The sequence below is a fragment of the Phyllostomus discolor genome, chromosome 5 (genome assembly GCF_004126475.2).
Source record: "Phyllostomus discolor isolate MPI-MPIP mPhyDis1 chromosome 5, mPhyDis1.pri.v3, whole genome shotgun sequence".
Taxonomy (NCBI): domain Eukaryota; kingdom Metazoa; phylum Chordata; class Mammalia; order Chiroptera; family Phyllostomidae; genus Phyllostomus; species Phyllostomus discolor.
In genome coordinates this window covers 133,342,205-133,360,028 of record NC_040907.2, presented here as the reverse complement: position 1 = coordinate 133,360,028, position 17,824 = coordinate 133,342,205, and the positions used below count along the sequence as shown (strand labels likewise).

General features: G+C 35.2%; 1 protein-coding gene across 2 annotated transcripts in view; it reads left to right on the top strand.

Annotated features, from left to right (window-relative positions):
• CABCOCO1 (ciliary associated calcium binding coiled-coil 1) overlaps positions 1 to 17,824 on the top strand; it is a 116,829-nt gene that overhangs the window by 18,917 nt on the left and 80,088 nt on the right. For both annotated transcript variants that reach the window (XM_028512487.2, XM_036026914.1), the window contains 2 exons: positions 11,419 to 11,563; positions 16,282 to 16,354. In XM_028512487.2, the coding sequence (XP_028368288.1) occupies positions 11,419 to 11,563; positions 16,282 to 16,354 (218 nt within the window). The remainder of the gene's footprint in view (positions 1 to 11,418; positions 11,564 to 16,281; positions 16,355 to 17,824) is intronic.

Here is a 17,824-nt window from a genome sequence, read left to right as displayed (position 1 = left end):
AAAAAAATAAAGTACATGATTCAGGCTTTTACAAAAAAATTAATTTACCAACGATATGTTAATTTTATTTTAAAATCTTATCAGTGTTATCCATCCCTCAAAATGTCAAATAGTTTGGATTTATTTAGGCATTTTTTTCATTGAGCTGTTTTCATCTCATCTTACCTAGAAGTGTTACTGGAATACCTCAGGATGACTGAAAGAGGAGATACTTTGGTCAATCTCAAACCCCCATTAAATAGACATTACTCACATACACTTAGATTTTGTAACTTTTTTCTTATCTAGCATTGCAATCAGTTATGACAGGAAATTTGCAAGTTCTTCCTTAGAGCAATTTTAAATGTGATAAGTTTTGTTCGAGAATAAACAAAATTGTTTCTTAGAAAGAGGAAAAGAAGGAGATTATAATTTATTTAATGCCAACTCTGCATTCCAGGCACTATGTTTGGATCTAAACTTTAACACACATTATTGAACCTCAGAGCATCTCCTGCGGGGAGGTGTTGTACCCACTGTCTGAGGGTTTAGCAAGCAGCCCAGAGAATGAGGGCATAGAGCTAGGAAATGGCAGAACTAGAATTTGGATCTCAGACTATAAAAACCAAAGTGCCACAAATACAATAAATGTAAAGATGTTTGTGTCTCAATCGAAAGACATGCTTGTGGCACTTGAGAGGCATCTTCTTTCTTCCTTCTTCTTTCTCTCCCTCCTCCCCTTCTTCCTTCCCTCCCCTTCTCTCTCTTCCTCCCTCCATCTCCCCTTCTTTTCTTTCTTTATTTGTTTTCTCTCTATTTTTAGTTATTTGCCTTTATTTAAGTTTTGTTTCTATTTTTTGTTGTTTTCAACAAGGCAAGTAGAATTTCCCTAAAGAATTGTCACCATTATCGTAGCAAAATGTGTGGATGCCTTGTGGTCACACAAAGCCTGGTGTGTTCTTTGTAGCAGTTTCTAACCCACACTGCTGCAAGGGCAGATTTAGTGAGTTAGCGAGACTGTAGAGGAGCCATGTGTGCCCTGTGTGCTCTCCCCGCTTCCAGTCCTGCTTTACAAGGGAAGGATTGGTAGTCTCATATGTGGGGAGAAGAAATTATTATTTTCCTTCTCTGCAAGTGGGATAATTTCATCTTTGCTTTTACTTAAGTATGTATTGCCATGCTAAAGAAAAATAACTATGCCTATAGAAGATAAAATAATTATACTTGATAATGAAAAAATATGATAATAACTGGTTGATTTCACATTATTCTGTGCATAGGAAATATGGTATAAGGCAAAAACAAAACCTGAAGTCTCAGGTAGTTAGTCTTGAGAATTCAGTCTTTCCTATTACTACCATTCAAGAAACATATCTTGTAATTAAAATATATAATGAATAATATAATATTGTTTCAATTTCAATTGTTAAACTACAACCTTCCAAAAAGGAATTTTTAGTAAATCATCAAAAAGACAGACTTTAGCTGTTTTTTCCCTTGTGACACAAATATTTATAGAATCTTTGAGTACTACATGTCTCTCTAAACATGTTCTTTCAACAGCATTGCCAAAGTTATTCAGTAAACTAAGAACCATGTAAATCTGAACTTGCATGGAAAATTATAAATAGAAGCCAACAATAAGATGAAATGAATATTTAGATTATATGCCAAAGACTTCAAAAGAGCTATTATAAAAGTGCTTAAATGAACAATAGTGAACATTCTTGAAACAAATATTAAACTATAAAGAATCATGAAAGTAATGGAAGATATAAAGCAAATGGAAATTTAAAAACCAAAGTATATAATAACCATAATTAATATCTCACTGGATGAAATCAGTAAAAGAATGGAGAGGAGACATGGAGGGGAAAATCAGTGAATTTGAAGACAGAGTGACAGAAATTATCCAGCCTGATCAATACAGAGAAAACGTGAACAGAACTTCAAGGAGCCTATGGGACAGCAGAACTTCTAGTATGCATATCACCATCAGAGTCCCAGAAGGACAGGAGAAAGAGCACAGTGCTGAACAAACGTTTGAAGAAATAATTGCTGAAAACTTCCCAAACTTGGCAAAAGACATAAACCTATGAATTCGAGTGGGCCACAAACAAGCCAAACCAAAAGAAAAACATCATCAACTAACTGAGTCTAATTGGCATTTACAGAACAATCCATCTAAAACTATAAATATTTTAGAAGAAAACATTGGGAGAAAATCTTCACAACCTGGGGTTATTTAAGAAGTTCCTAGAAATGACCAATAAACCATGACCCATAAAATAAAAAAAATTATAAATTGGATTACATCAAATTTTAAACCTTTATCTTAACTACACCTTATTTTTTAATTAAAATTTTTTTATTGTTGTTCATGTACAGTTGTCTCAATTTCCCCACCACAACTGCCCCCTACCCCAGTCATTCCCTCCTGCCACCCTCCATCCTACCCCCCTTTGGCTTTGTCCATATATCCTTTATATAGGTTCCTTGATAACTCTTCCTCTTCCCCCCCCTCCCCTCTGGTTACTGTCATAACTTTGTTCTTTATTTTCATGTCCCTGGTTCTGTTGTGCTTGCTTGCTGGTTTTGCTGGTTAGGTTCCACTTAAAGGTGAGATCATATGGTATTTGTCTTTCACTGTCTGACTCATTTTATTTAGCATAACGCTCTCCAGTTCCATCCATGCTATTGCAAAGGGTAGGGGCTCCTTCTTTCTTTCTGCTGTGTAGTATTCCCTTGTGTAAATGTTCCATAGTTTTTTGATCCACTCATTTACTGATGGGCACTTAGGTTGCTCCCAAAGCTAGGCTATTATAAATTGTGGTACCATGAACATTGGGGTGCATAGGTTCTTTTGAATTTGTGTTTCAGGATTCTTGGGGTATAATCCCAGTAGTGGAATTGCTTGGTCAAAAGGCAGGTCCATTTTTAGTTTTCTGAGGAAATCCCTTACTGTTTTCCACAGTGGCTGCACCAGTCTGCATATAGTGCACTAGGATTCCCTTTTCTCCACAGCCTCACCAGCAATTGTTTGTTGATTTGTTTATGATGGCCAGTGTGAAGTGGTATCTCATTGTGGTTTAATTTGCATCTCTCTAATGGCTAGTGATGCTGAGCATCCTTTAATACATCTCTGGGCCCGCTCTATGTCCTCCTCGAAGAAGTGTCTGTTCAGTCCTTTGTCCATTTTTCAATTGGATTGTTTGTTTTCCTTGTGTTGAGTCATGTGAGTTCTTTGTATATATTTTGCAGATCAAGTGCTTGTTCAAGAATATCACTGTTAAGAGAACGAAAAAACAAGCAGGGGAAAAAAACATTTGCAAATGATATCTCTGCCAAAGACTTGTGTTCATAATATATAAAGAACTCTCGAAACTCAACAATAAGAAAACAATCCTATTAAAAATAAGCAAAGCCATCAAAACCCATAACTTCTGTCTAACCTTGAGAAAAATATCAGACAAAAACAAATTGAAGATATTGTACAAAATATCCAAGCAGTATTCCTCAAACTGACAAGGTTTCCAAAAACAAGAAAAGCCTGAAAAACTGTCAGTCTAAGGGCATGCCAGGAGACGTCACTAATAACTAAAATGCCATCCTGGATGAGATCCTGGAACAAAAACTGGACATTAAGTAAAAATTGAGTATATCTAACAAACATGGACTTCAGTTCATTATGATGTATAAATATTAGCTTATTAGTTATGATAAATGTGCCTGAATGTGAGATGTTAAAAATAAGTTGTGTATGAGGTATGTGAGAATTCTCAGCACTATTTTTGTAACTTTTCTATAAATATAAATTTATTCTAAAATAAAGTTTAAAAAATGACAAAGAATTTTAATAGAATTCTGTACCATGGGGGATAAAAGGATGCAAATATACACATAAAAATTCTCAGCATCATTAGCCTTTGGGGAAATGTAAATTAAAACCACTCTGGTAGCATTACACACCTATTAGAATGGTGAAAATTTAAAAAAAAAATACTGACAACCCAAGTTCAAAGTATACAGAGCAACTAGAGCAAGAGTTTTGTCAATGCAAGATGGCACAGACGCTGTAGAAAATTGTTTGCAGTGTCTTGTAAAATCATATGATGCACTCTTAGGCATTATCCTAATGAAAGAAAAACACATGTTCCCACAGAAACTGATACAGGGGATTTTTGTAGTCACTCTACGCATAGTACCCCAAACTGAAAACAGTCTTGATGACTATCAGTAGGTGAACAACTAAACAAACCATGTTCATACACTGAAACTACATGACAACAAGAATCAATGAACCATTACACACACAATAGTTGGGATGAATCTCAATAGCATCATCCAGATTTAAAGAAATCAGTCTCCAAAGATTGTACACTGTGTGATTACATTTGTAGGATATTCTCAAAATGGTTAACATCTATAGTGATGGAGAACAAATCAGAGATTGGGATGGGAAGAGTACTCAAAAGGAGAGTGTGAGGGAGTTTTTATTTTTTGTTTGTTTTTTTAATTGTTGTTCAAGTACAATTGTCTCCATTTTCACCCCACCATGGCCCTGCCCCACCCATTCCTGCCCCCATTCTCACCAGTACCCTTGAACCTACCCTCTTTGGCTTTGTTCATGTGTCATTTACACATGTTCCTTGATGACCCTTCCCCTTTTCCCCCCATTATGGCTCTGGAGGGAGTTTTTCGATGTGATGTCATTGTCTGTACCCTGGTTGTGGTCATGGTAGTTACCTGATCTATCCAAGTGCTTAAGTTTGTGAAACTATACAGCAAAAGGAAGTCAATTTCCCTGTATAATAATTTTTTAAAATATGTGTATATAAAAACAAATATAAAAGAGTTAAGGAAAGCAAATTTGCTTTAACAAGAAAGAAAAACTACTAAGGAATAAACTTAAAAATCACATGTGCAGGCGCTATAGAAAGAAAACTTCTGGAAACAGAATAAACATTTTTATTAGAAAGTGTTGCAACTAATAAAACATAAACTTGTTGGGAATAGGAAAGGCCACAAAGGAAGTTTTTCAACATTTAGAAAAAACTCACTGCATCCTCTAACTCAACAGCATGAAGATGCTAAATCTCAAGTTAATTTAAAATATTAGTATTCCAATAAAAATAACAACAGATTTTTTGTTGATATTTTTGCCAAGGAGTGGGTTACTAGGCAAGGTGATTCTCACAAAAATATCGAAAGTAAACAAATACAAATAGCCAGAAAAACTGTCTTTAAAACTGTAAAAGCTGTCTTTAAAAAGTGTAATAAGCTATAGAATATATTGTTATTAGAAGTATTAGTATGTAGTAGTGTTTATAAAATCTCAGATATTTAAACACAATGGTGAGTGACTGAACAAACAGACCAAAAGTTTAGAAACAGATCCAAGCAAGTATTGGAATTCAGTATTTGATAAAATGGCATCTCGCATCTGTGGCGAAAAAAAATGTACTTTTTCATCTAGACAACTAGAGATCCATCTAGAAGAAAATAAAATAAAATTGTATCCAAACTTCTCTCTGTTCATAAACCAGAATACATTCCACATGGATCAAAGACTTAAATGTAAAATAAGTGGAACTATAAAAATGTTAGAGGAAAATATGGTTTTTCTTTACAGCCTTATAAGAAAGACATTTATAATTATGCCTCTAAGCTATAAAGCCATAAAGACAAAGGTAGTTAAATTTGATATATAAAAGTCAAAAGTCTGTAACAAAAATACACAAGTAATTTCTTAAAGGAAAAATCAAAAGAAGAATAACAAACTGGGAAAATTATTGCATCTTGCATACCATCAAACAGTTTAGTTCTGAATTATAAAAAGAGCATGCAAAAGCAGGAAAAAAAAGTCCAATAATGCAATAGAAGAGGATACCTAGGATGTGACTAAATAAGTGCAAATGATTTTTAAGCAAAAGTTCATCCATAAAGTTAATAAGAAAAATGCTAATTAAAACTACACAGAAATGTCATTTCAAATCTATCAGATGGACAAAACCATAAAATTTTGGTAGCATTCTCAGCATGTCAAAGCTGGAAGAAAACAGATGGGCTACTATACTGCTAATAAAGTACACATTAAACCCCCCTATGGAGTGTAGGTTAGTGGCTATCTATCAAATTTACAAATGTATTATCCCTTTGACCCAGCAATTCCACTTTAGGGATTTTATCCTACATATCCACTCACATGCATGTAATCGGATATATGTATGTAAAGTCATTAATTACAGTAATGTTTGTAAAAGCAAAAGATTAGGAGTTTTACCTGGAAACATCAGTGTGAACTTATGTTTAACTTAATATAGATACAGATGTATAGTTATATAGTTAAGTACACATACACACATACATTTCTTAGTTCAGTCCACAGAGAGGGCCTACAAGCAATGGCATCTCAGTAGCAATGAGCATACCCGGAACCCAGGTCTAGTTGTTTTTTTTTAAGATTTTATTTATTTATTTTTTAGAGAGGGGAGAGGAAGGAAACAGAGAGGGAAAGAAACATCAGCATGTGATTTCCTCTCACGCACACCCTACTGGGGGACCTGGACCACAATGCAGGCATGGGCCCTGACTGGGAATCGAACTAGTGACCCTTTGGTTCAAAGGCAGGCACTCAGTCTACTGAGCCACACCAGCCAGGGCCAGGTCTAGGTTTATAATTTCATTCTTTAATAAAAGGAACCAGGGCTCCTGAGAAAAATGTCTGCAGACCTGGAGTAAGGGTCATAAAAGATGATCCTGGGGCAATGTTAATGGCCAAAAGTATGTACTCAAAATGAAAGTGAAAATCCCTAAAGTTGGAACAATTTGAACAAAATAATACATGTTGAATTATAGTCTAACTAGAAAATTAACATCCATGAACCCACAGTGGTATAAAGTAATGATTGAATAAATAATAACCTGGAGTACATAGACAAATCTCCCACACAGAATTCTCAATAATTTATGTAGATAATTCACCCTCCAGAAGTTGAAGCACAACTCCTCACCCTTGAGGTGTGGGCTGCACAGTGACTTCCTTCTTAAGAAGACAGTACAGAGAGGGGAAGGACAGTAGCTTTACAATAGAGAAACCTGGCAGAGACTGCCTCAGCCAGGTGATTAAGGCCAACACCATTACTGATGAGCCAGGTCTAATAGTATAGATCCTTCCATACTGTGATGAGAATGGCACTGTGGTCTTCCTCCTGAAACCAGTAACCCCTGTCTAATTATGACAAAAATGGCAGACAAATGCAAATTGAACAACACACTACAAAATACCTGACTAGTCCTTCTTGAAACTGTCCAGGCCATCAAAACAAGAAACCATACAGCCCAAGAAGACTTGAGAACTAAAGGTAATAGGGTATTCTGAATAGGACCCTGGAAGCTAAAAAAGGCTTTAATAAAAATGAAGAAACCCCTCAAAAGTATTTGTTCATTAGTTGTGCCAAATGTACCACAGCAATATTAACAATAGGGAAAACTGTCTATGCGGTATTTGGGGACTCTTTGTCCCCAAATTATTGCAACCTTTCTGTAGATCTAAGACTACTCTGAAATTAAAGGTAATTAGTAGGGATTAGTCTATCCCTAAAATGAACTACAATACAGCTGTAAAAAGGAAAGAGGAAGCTTTCCAAGAATTGTTTTGGAAACTGTATATTGTTATTGAATAAAGCATGGTGCAGAATTGTGTGCTTTTGTTTATAAAAAGACAGAATGAGGATATATATGCTTTTGTTTGTTATATGTGCAAAGGAATTCTAAGAGAATACAGAAAAAACATTATCAAAATTTTCTATAGGGAAGGGTGTGGGAACTGAGCATATTGGGCAAGGGAATTGACGGAAGTCTTTCCATACTGTATTTTCCCATGCATTTTTTGAATCATGTGAATAGAACACCTATACAAAAATTCACCTGTAAAAGGAATATAGGACATAAACAGTCCTAACCATTGCAACCCCTGAGCTGAGTATTCACAAACTAGAAACAGAATAAAGGGGAGTAAAAAATTTTCATGAACCTCAATTCCAAATCTGACAAGATATTTCCATTTTAAGCTTTTTCCATAACTTATAACTGGCCCAAGAATATTTCTTTTATGTGAAACTTTGTATTGTTGATATCAGTTCAAAAATGAATTTTGAAACTTGAGTAGGTTCCATCCAACTTCTCATAAACTATGAGAGAGTGAAAGTACATATGTAAAACCTAACCAGAAAAAAAAAGCAAGGGACCTAGTTTTTCCTTCTGGCAAGAAAAAAACATCCCCTCAAACTTTTAAACCGAGCAAGGTTACAGTAATCATCGGGAACAGATGTAATCTTAGCCAAGGGAAGAGGTAAACTGTTTACACTTAGACCAAGAGCTGGTGGAGTCCTGAGCACCAGTGCGCATGCCCACCCAGCAACATCTTAATAGAAAAAGTGCACTGAAGAGCCCAGGCGCGCTGCTGGCTGTAGTGCGGTCGATCATTATTAATGCAATTCCAGTGTGGGAACTGCATTTCCTACTGGCTCAGTTTTTGATCTGTTTCAAACTGGCACTGTGTTAACTACAAGGCATTCTGCAGACAACCCACCTGGATCAGCTCAGTGATTGTGAAATATATAGGATTTGTCCAGTTGTCTTAACAATATATATTTCAGGGTTTAGTTTTTCCAGGGCCTGACCAAGGATAAGCTGTAAAGTGTTTGAGAGGCTGGATATTTGGCCTCTCTCTAGACCCATGGGCCTAGATTGATTCCCTTGTATATAACATGAATATTAGTAAATAACCATAGAATACTTTTTAGTTCTATAAAGTGGACTTGTTATTCCCAAAATAGGAATGATAATAATAATAGTAACAGCTAAAATTAAATATGATTGACTTGTGCCCATCACAGTGTCATTTGCCTTGTGTCATTTAATTCACACATAATTTTATGAGATAGTTCTATTATTCTCTCCATTTTGAAAATGAGAAAAACATAAATAAGATTCAGAGAGGTTAAATAACTCCTAAGCCCAGTGGGTGAGAGACCATCCTCCTGAATACTTTACCAAATGTGCCTGGCTTTGGGCTGAGTTCTAGAAAGCACTATATACATGTAATATACTAGTGTATGTTACTAGTGAAACAATATACCAAGAGTTTCAGATACATTTCTTTTTTTATTGTTGTAGTTCAAGTACAGTTGTCTCCATTTTCACCCCACCTCACCCCCCACCACGCCCGTCCCTGATTCTCACCCTCCAACTACCCGCTTTGGCCTTGGCCGTGTGCCTGCATATATGTTCCTTGATGGCCCTTCCCCTATTTTCCCCCATTTTCTCTCTCTCTCTCCCCTCTGGTTAACATCAGTTTTTTCTTTAATTCAAGGTTTCTGTTTTTATTTTGCTTTCTTGTTATTTGACCCTCACAGCAGCACTATTAACTTTAAATATTGATACTACTTTCATTTACAGATAAGGAAAATGAAATTCAGATCACCTAGCTAGTCAGTGGCAGTTATGAGGTACCAACACAAATCTTCCAACTAATCCGCGTCTAGTTACTGTGCTCTTTCATTACCCTGAATTTTCAAAGACAAATTTTATTTCTAACAGCCCTTATTATTTAAATAGTTTAATCTTTCATATTTCAACTGCATCGCTAAATGTAATTTTTAAAAGAGCAAACATTTCAGTTAGACAAGTGAAATGATAACTTTCTTAATTTTTAAAACCATTATCTATAAAAAGACATTAGAAATAAAAAAACAGTTTTAAAGAGTCAGTTATATTTCAGCATAAGGTAATAGTCATATAAGTGTATTTTGTGCTTAATAAGTATAATTACATGTAGAATTATAATCAATTATCTAATAATTTTTGCATCTCTAATTAAAACCATTTTATTAATAAAACAATTCACATTTTAATCCATTCTTTTTTAAATTGCTTTTAGTCAATAGATTTTTCATATCTGAAGTGACTCCCACTATTTTCAAAAGAAATTTGTTATGGAAAAAAATATGAAATAATAATTGAACTCCACTCAGGATGATATAGGGAAGCCTAGTGGCAATAATTTGTGTATCTGACATTCAGGAAAGATGATCTAGAGGGAGCCTATGAGAAACAGACCAGTTTTCATTCATTAAACCAGATTTTAATTGTTATACATTTTTTGCTTCTTTCTAATTTCTATAAGTATAAAAGAATCTGAATTAAACAAATTATAAGTTAGTATTTATAATATCTTCCTAAAATCGTAAATTACTACCATTTTATAGATACTTTGGGGGACGTAGCACCAAATAGAAAAAGTAACTGCAAAACCCAGAAATAGCAGCATCCAACAACCCTCCTCTGTTCTCATAACTCCTCTGCGTGCTCCGTTCCTACCTCCCTGAAAAATTCACTCCATTGGCAGGAAGTAGAAAGTGTGTTGATGGTTTCCTAAGAGAGATAGGGGTGCGGTTAGCACTGGGAGGGCGGGGTTCGCATTGAGCAGCACAGTACTCCTGAGAGCCCATCCACCTCTCCCAAGCAGCTGGTTCCACCTTGCTTTTGCTGGAGCCTTTCAACTCTTCACCTTAAGCCTCTTCAGTTTTCCTTCTGTACAACCAACCATCACTTGTCAGCAAAGGACATTCTGGACAGCCCAGTTACCTGGGTTCACCTCCAGACATGGGAGCACTGGGTGTGTGTGTGGATTGCACATGATATTTGCCTGCCACGAGTGAAACTCAGCATGATATAACCAAACATGAAAACAAGATAGATGTTAATACTTATAGACACTATAAAAGTTGTCTAAGGCTTTTGACATTTACTTCTTTCTCACCTGAACAAATGCCATAAAAGATAGTGTCGCTCTGTTATTTGCTTTTTTCTAGAAAGTTGCAGAATAATAGACCACATCATTGACTTGTTTATTTTGGTAATGGTGGCACAGTGGTGTCCCTGTCACTCTTACCGCACGGTCATCTGACTCTCACCACCACCACCACCACCACCATTGTGCATAATTTGAGAATAGTTTACAGAAGTTACAAGTCTACAGCTTGGAAAAGAAAAATAATCTTGATGTTTTACATAAAAATGCACATTTTTGACATCCATTGAAAATCTTCCAGCCCAAATTTCCACATGGTAACAATCAGCTAAAGCCAAGTGTTGGTCAACTATTCACTTACATCCTCAGCTCTGAGTTCAGCTCCACTGTCCACAGTGACTGAATCCACCTCGTAGCCAGCTTTCCTCACCAGCTAATCCAACCAACTTCTGTGTCATTTCTGTATGTACTGTTATTTGAATATCATAAAAATATTTGTTTTCTATTTCAAAGTAATCTTTGGATGGATTTCAATTTTTTGTGTCTTAAAATAAAAAAAATTCTTCAGACAAGAATGATATCTATCAAAATAATGCCTTAGCCTTTCCTGGGTTGTATTTCAGCACTGCACATGTCCTTAGAAGACAGCTTAAAATGGCTTGGAGAGGTTATGGCTGAAATAGGACCATCCAATTTGCAGAAGAATGAGAAATGGAGTATCTTTGATACAAAACAAGCCAATGCTATTATTGATTACTTAAAAATCAGGTATGGATTTCTTTTCAGTAGCGTTTATATTTTAGTTCATGTCTTCTAGAAAATGTCTACTAATAGAAACTAATTAAATTTTTAGCAAAGTTTGACATTTAGAGAATTTATGCAGTAATTAACCCAACAAATAATGATAATATTTTAATCTTCCATTAATAAATAAAAGTCAGGACATTGAATGATTAAGCTAACCTCACACTCTGAAAATAAGGTTTGTGTTTGATAAGTATGATTTTATTTAGGATTGTAATAAATTATCTAAGTATTTCTTTTTCCTCTAAATCTCTAATACCATTTTATAAATAAAATGATTCTTTCAGATTTTTCAGACTGGATTACAATGCAATTTATATTTTAGGTAGTTGGCCTTGACATCAAAATTTTACATTTTAAAGAGCAACATTCATTTCCACTTAAATATTTATTTTAAATGATTTGTACTAGAAATTAAAAAGATTTATGTATATACTTCCTCAAATTTATTATGTGTCCGGAAATATTTTGTAGTATTGACCAATTAAACTCAGTAAATTTTTCTTTCTGCTTAGAAAATGATGGTATATGGAGGGAAAGTATTTTTATTACAGTGATTCTTTATTGGTGAACTAAGAGATCTGTCTTTTTATTTAATCTGTCACAAGGTCTGCATTAGAGTCATGCATCTCTCCCAGGGGACGTTTTTAGAGTTTGCAAATGTTTAAACAAGAGTTGGTAAAAATCTTTCCTTTGTCTAGCTAAAAGCTTCTGCAGAATATCTTTGATCCTCTAATACTGTGTACTACAGTGTTTTCCAACTTTAAAATTTAAAATTCCAAAATAAAGGGTGCTTCATGATGTCCTAGACATGCTCATGGTTTGCTTGGCAAGGATCCTGGTTGTATCTGGAAGCTTTTTAAATATTAATGTGTTTAATATGATGAGGTTTATATACTGGTTTCTGGCATGAATTAATAATGGTACATGATATGTTTTTATATAATAGCATTTGATTTCTTTTTTAAGATTTTATTTAGAGAGAGGGGAAGGGAAGGAGAAAGAGAGGGAGAGAAACATCAATGTGTGGTTGCCCCTCACATGTCCCCAACTGGGGACGTGGCTGGCAACCCAGGCATGTGCCCTGACTGGGAATCGAGCCAGCAACCCTTTCGTTAGCAGGCCCACACACAATCCACTGAGCTGCAGCAGCCAGGGCAGCATTTGATTTCTTAACATAGAAGCACACCTCTGATGTGTGTCTCCCACTGAAAGCCACAGTAGTCTTCATATCAATTAATAAAGCCAGATCCTTGTGTAGGGGAAGAGGAGGGAGTGAGAATCCAGAATTGAAGGAGAACCTGATCCCCAAGTTCTTCCTGCATCTCAGGGTTTGAGAATCATTGGGCAAAGGGCATCCTCATCACATTTGTATAGCATTCTTCTTTCCCTTTCTCTCTGTTTAAAACTGCTAGGTCTCTTTTGCAGAGCATACTTTTACTGCTAAGTTCTAAGCCCAGGAAGTTTATAATGGGCACTGGGACTGACTGTGAACCATAGCAGCAAAACCAGTGCAGGTGCTGTAATGACAGCTGCTAGGTGGTGAAAGATGTGGCTCTTTTCTCCTTCATCTCATCTCTCTCATCAGTGTACTCCTTAACATTTCATTTCAGCAAATGGTTAAGAGGCAGTGTCAGTGTTAGTCACTGTTAGATCCTAACCAGGGTAACCACATATCAAAAATCCCCAGTCTCCTAAAAAAAAGTAATATTTTTGAGATAAAGTAAATCAGAACTATTTTGATGCTGTCAAACCTTTATACTGTGATTTCAAAGAAATTATACATTTTAAATGTACCTGTTACGAAAAATAAAGCATCAGTTAGTAGGAGATCTGGGATTGATACTGAAATTGTATAAAGAGAAATGTGCTTTTCTATAACACCTGTTCAGAATGCCTCATAGATCCACAAATGTAAATTTAATACCAATTAAGTCACATAATACTTTTTATTTTAATGACTACAAAAGAATGTTATAAATATGAAGCTAACTCAATTACTGAAAGTATAAGCATGCTTCAATTTAACCTAACATAAATTTACTCAACCAGTGAAAGCACTCTTCACTTTAGGGAGAGTAGTTTTTGGAACATGACCCCACAGCATATGAAACTTAATTGGCAGTAAAATTGAAATCTCATTTGATACTGTTAATAGAGTCAGCGATTGACTCTATCAGCGATTTTCAACCGGTGTGCCACAAGAATGTTTAAAACATGCAATATCTGACTATTTAGTCAGGGGCACCGACCTCTTTTCCCATAGATTGTCTAATATAACGTGACAACAGCCAACAGAACAATAGCTGCCTAGTGTAAATGGATCAAAATTATACCTATTTTTGTTAGATCAGCAAAAAATATATATATTTTTGGTGTGCCGCAGAATTTTAGTAGTTTATGTGTGTCTTGAGATGAAAAAGTTTGAAAATTGCTGGTCTAAATTGTATATTCTGTTATATGTCTATGATTTGAAAAAGAACTAATACCAAAATTCCTCCCCAACATTACTGTAAGTACTGATGAATCTTCTTATGCAATATATACAGTTGTAAATGTTGGATAACATACAAATACAGATATAAATATTCCTTCAGCTCTTGACTATAAGACATCATTTAGATATGCACGTGTATCTGATCCAAGTACGCTTCTGCCATTGTGTATTCTACCCAGTCCGTGGGCACTGGGTGAAGCAATGTGCGAAGGCATATGCACAATATAAGAAAATGGACACTGCTCCTTTGTGCACAACAAGGTAGCACACTTTCCGGCATGGAGCCAGATGTCTTGACCCATTCTCATTCTGGGTATTTTCCTTTTGATATATGTGTAAGTCAACATGGTTAACAAAAATAGTCTATGGGTTTGAGTCAGCCAGGAGTCTAAAGGAAGAGGAAGGAAATGTACTCTCAAAGCAGAGGTATCCCTGGGCTCCCAGGGAAGGCCAGCTAATATGCCTTGGGGAAGTTAAAGAACCCCAGCCAAGGTGCAGACCAGTGTGGGGCAATGGAGGCAACTGACCTGCCCCTGAGTGATGTGCCTCTTGCCCCTCCTCTCTCTCACTCTCATCCTGGCCTTGCCCCAACCTTGCGTTTTTGACCATGGCAATAAGTCATGAATTTCCCTGTTGGCATGGGAAAGTCTAATTACTATATGCAATGAGGAGAATAAGTCTGAAGGATTATGAAGTTTCAGGAAGGAAGACTTATGAATTAATTTCAAAATGGAGAAAGAAAAATTTTATACTAATTCTCTGAGAGGAAGCCAAACGATCTACAAAATACTTTACAGTTTTTAATTTTTCTGCTCAAAATCAGTTGTTGTCAGTGTAATCTTTTTAACTTTAAAACTTTCTCTAGGTAAGCAATGTAAGGGAGGGAGAATTTGAATTTATTTTGTTTCAGGGAATTATCAAACCTCACTAATCTTGATGTATTTTTTAGCCAACAAATCAAAGTAATGTAAAAAGCTAAGTTAATTTTCTGAATGCTGATGACTAATTTGAATGTATTAGGTTCTTGCCCCCTCCCCAAAAGTACAATAAGTGAGTCTGCACACCCAATACTTTTTAATGGAATATGTTAGTAGTGAGATCAACTGCAAATATAACTCAGGGAGACTCAGCTGCCTGAGGATTTCTTCATTGATTTCAAATGAATTGAAACTTTGATCCATTACAGCATTCAGAAGAAGCCATTATTATACATGCTCTGTAGCTACATTTTGCAAATGTTAATTTCTCAGTTATATTAAAATCAATTTTCTTAAATAGCAAGAGGCACCAGAGTGAAAGAGAAACCACTAAGACAATTTTTTGTTCTTGGGCACTTTGCTGTATTATGAGTCTATTAATTTTCCCAACCAGCAGGAAGAGAATTAGAAATATTCAAATATTATCACAAACAGGATATTAGAAGTCAGCCCTTCAGTAAAATTTTAACTTTTAATAATACATTGCTGAGATCTTTAAACTTACTAGAAATATGTGTTTAAGAGACTCATATATTTTTTGGCTCTTTATAATTTTTATACACTGACCACTTGGTCTTTAGGGTAGGAATTGAAAAAATTATCTTTCTGAAATTAATTCCTCTCTTTGATATGTGATCAAATATTCTACAAGAAAATTAGACATCTTCTAAATAGATTTCAATTCACATTGTATCATATTTCAGTAGTTATTGAGATTAATTTAATCTTGAAACAGTTTTAGAAGGGGAGAAGAAATAACTGATATAGTAGATTATAGAATTCAGTGCCATTCATACCAGAAGAAATTGACTCCAGTTTGGAGCAAATATGAAAAATAATGTGAAGTTTTTGTGTTATTTAGAGACAGTGTATTATTTTGTTGTAAGCCAGGGAATGTCAAGTTGAATTATAATTACTCCCTTATCCCCAGCCTATCTACTTATCATGATTAATTTGCTGATATTATTTTAGGTACTATGCTATATTGTCAATGTCTCAAAAAGTAAACCTTTAATTTCTTAGTATTTATAAATAAAATTAATTTATTCCAAATTTATTTTGTAATAAAGGAGCTGGCTAACTCCATGGTAATGTTTAATGTCTTTAGCTTGGTCAATATGGAGAGCTTACCTTTAATAAACACTCACATATTTGCTTTTTTTCTTGAAATAAATTTATCACAGTTGCACATTCATTTTATATTTCAGCTTATTTCAACACTACAAGCTATATGAATTTCTGTTCTACTCTACTAGGGAAGAAATTGTGATAGGAACTGAGGTAAGTAATTTATCTAGATGGTACTAATTAAGCTGAATCACTTAATGCATGCTGATCAGCATCTGGATCTTTAACTGCTTAAAGCAAGTTCTTGTCAAGATTACTCAAGTGTTAATATAACCAACTAGTGGTTTACAAAAAGAATAATTACATAAAGTGAGCTTCGGATTAAGAAAATAAGCTGTCTTTTGGCATTAAAAGCATTATTAATCATGTATACTTTAGATATTTATGGATTAATTATTTCGGCAAAGCTCAATTGGATAAGGTTAGTATATCTTCATAGAAATAAAATCAGGAAAAGTGAGATAAATTAATTCAGTTAAATCTCTTCTAATTTCACATTTATTTTCAGTCTACTCATTTAAGGCCTAATTCAAATCCCACTTCCTCAATGAAACAAACCTTCTTTAATTGCATCACATCTCAAAGGAAGGGTTTAGGCAAACTCTTCAATCACATTCCATTATTTTATTCCAATTACTTCTTTCTGCTGAAAATTGGCTACTTTTCCACACCAATAAGCACATACATATTATTGTGTTATGTGCATTGATAATATAGTCAATACAACCTGACTATTGTTTCCTTGAAGAAAAGGATCTACCACAGCGTACAGTATAATGCAGGACATAGTAATCCCTCAACTAACACTACATAAGTGATTCAGTGACGATGCATAGAATAGCCGTTCTGTGGTCAGTGGCCTACCTGGACACACTTTTGAACAGCCTTACAAATAATCACATATCTGGAAGGACCAGAAATGAATTATGTGTAAGGCAGTACCTTTGGGGAGGCTAAAAATGCCATAAAACAGATTTTCTTAGGTATTCTAGTATTTTAGGAGGCTACGTTGCTTAGAAGTATAAGGGATAGGAGTGGCTATGACAGAAATAAACAGTAAACGAGGGGATATTATGGTATCTTTATATTTTACCGATAGTAAGAACCAGATGGAATGTGCCAGCTATTTGGCCTTCCAGAGGATCGTTGTTTTGGTGTTTTACAAGTTGCTCACTTCATAAACACGTCAGCCACGTTACCCTCTAGTTGGGTGTTTGTTTTTAATGGTGCCCTTTTAAAAATGAGCTGAAGGAAAACTAGCAACTGTTTTGCTCTTGAGTTTGCTTAAAATTTTTTCTTTGCAGTGTCCTTGTAGCCTAAGTTAAATGTCACTTGACAAAGTTTCACTGGGAACGTTTCCATTGAGAATTGCATCATCCAGTGCCGCAGCATTGCAGTGGTTGTGGGCAGGGCATGCAGTCCCCCTCATCCGCTCAGGGCAACTTTGGGAAAGCGGTGGTGGCTTCAACAGAAGCATAAGCAGAGATTTAGAATGATCAAGAAAAATGTCATAGAGAACTCCCTTTTTGCTTTGTTAATTGCACAATCATGCCTTTCTTCTCTGTTGTAAGGATATATTTAGGTGACATTTATTCTTCTGGAAAGATAAAATGGAAAAATAGA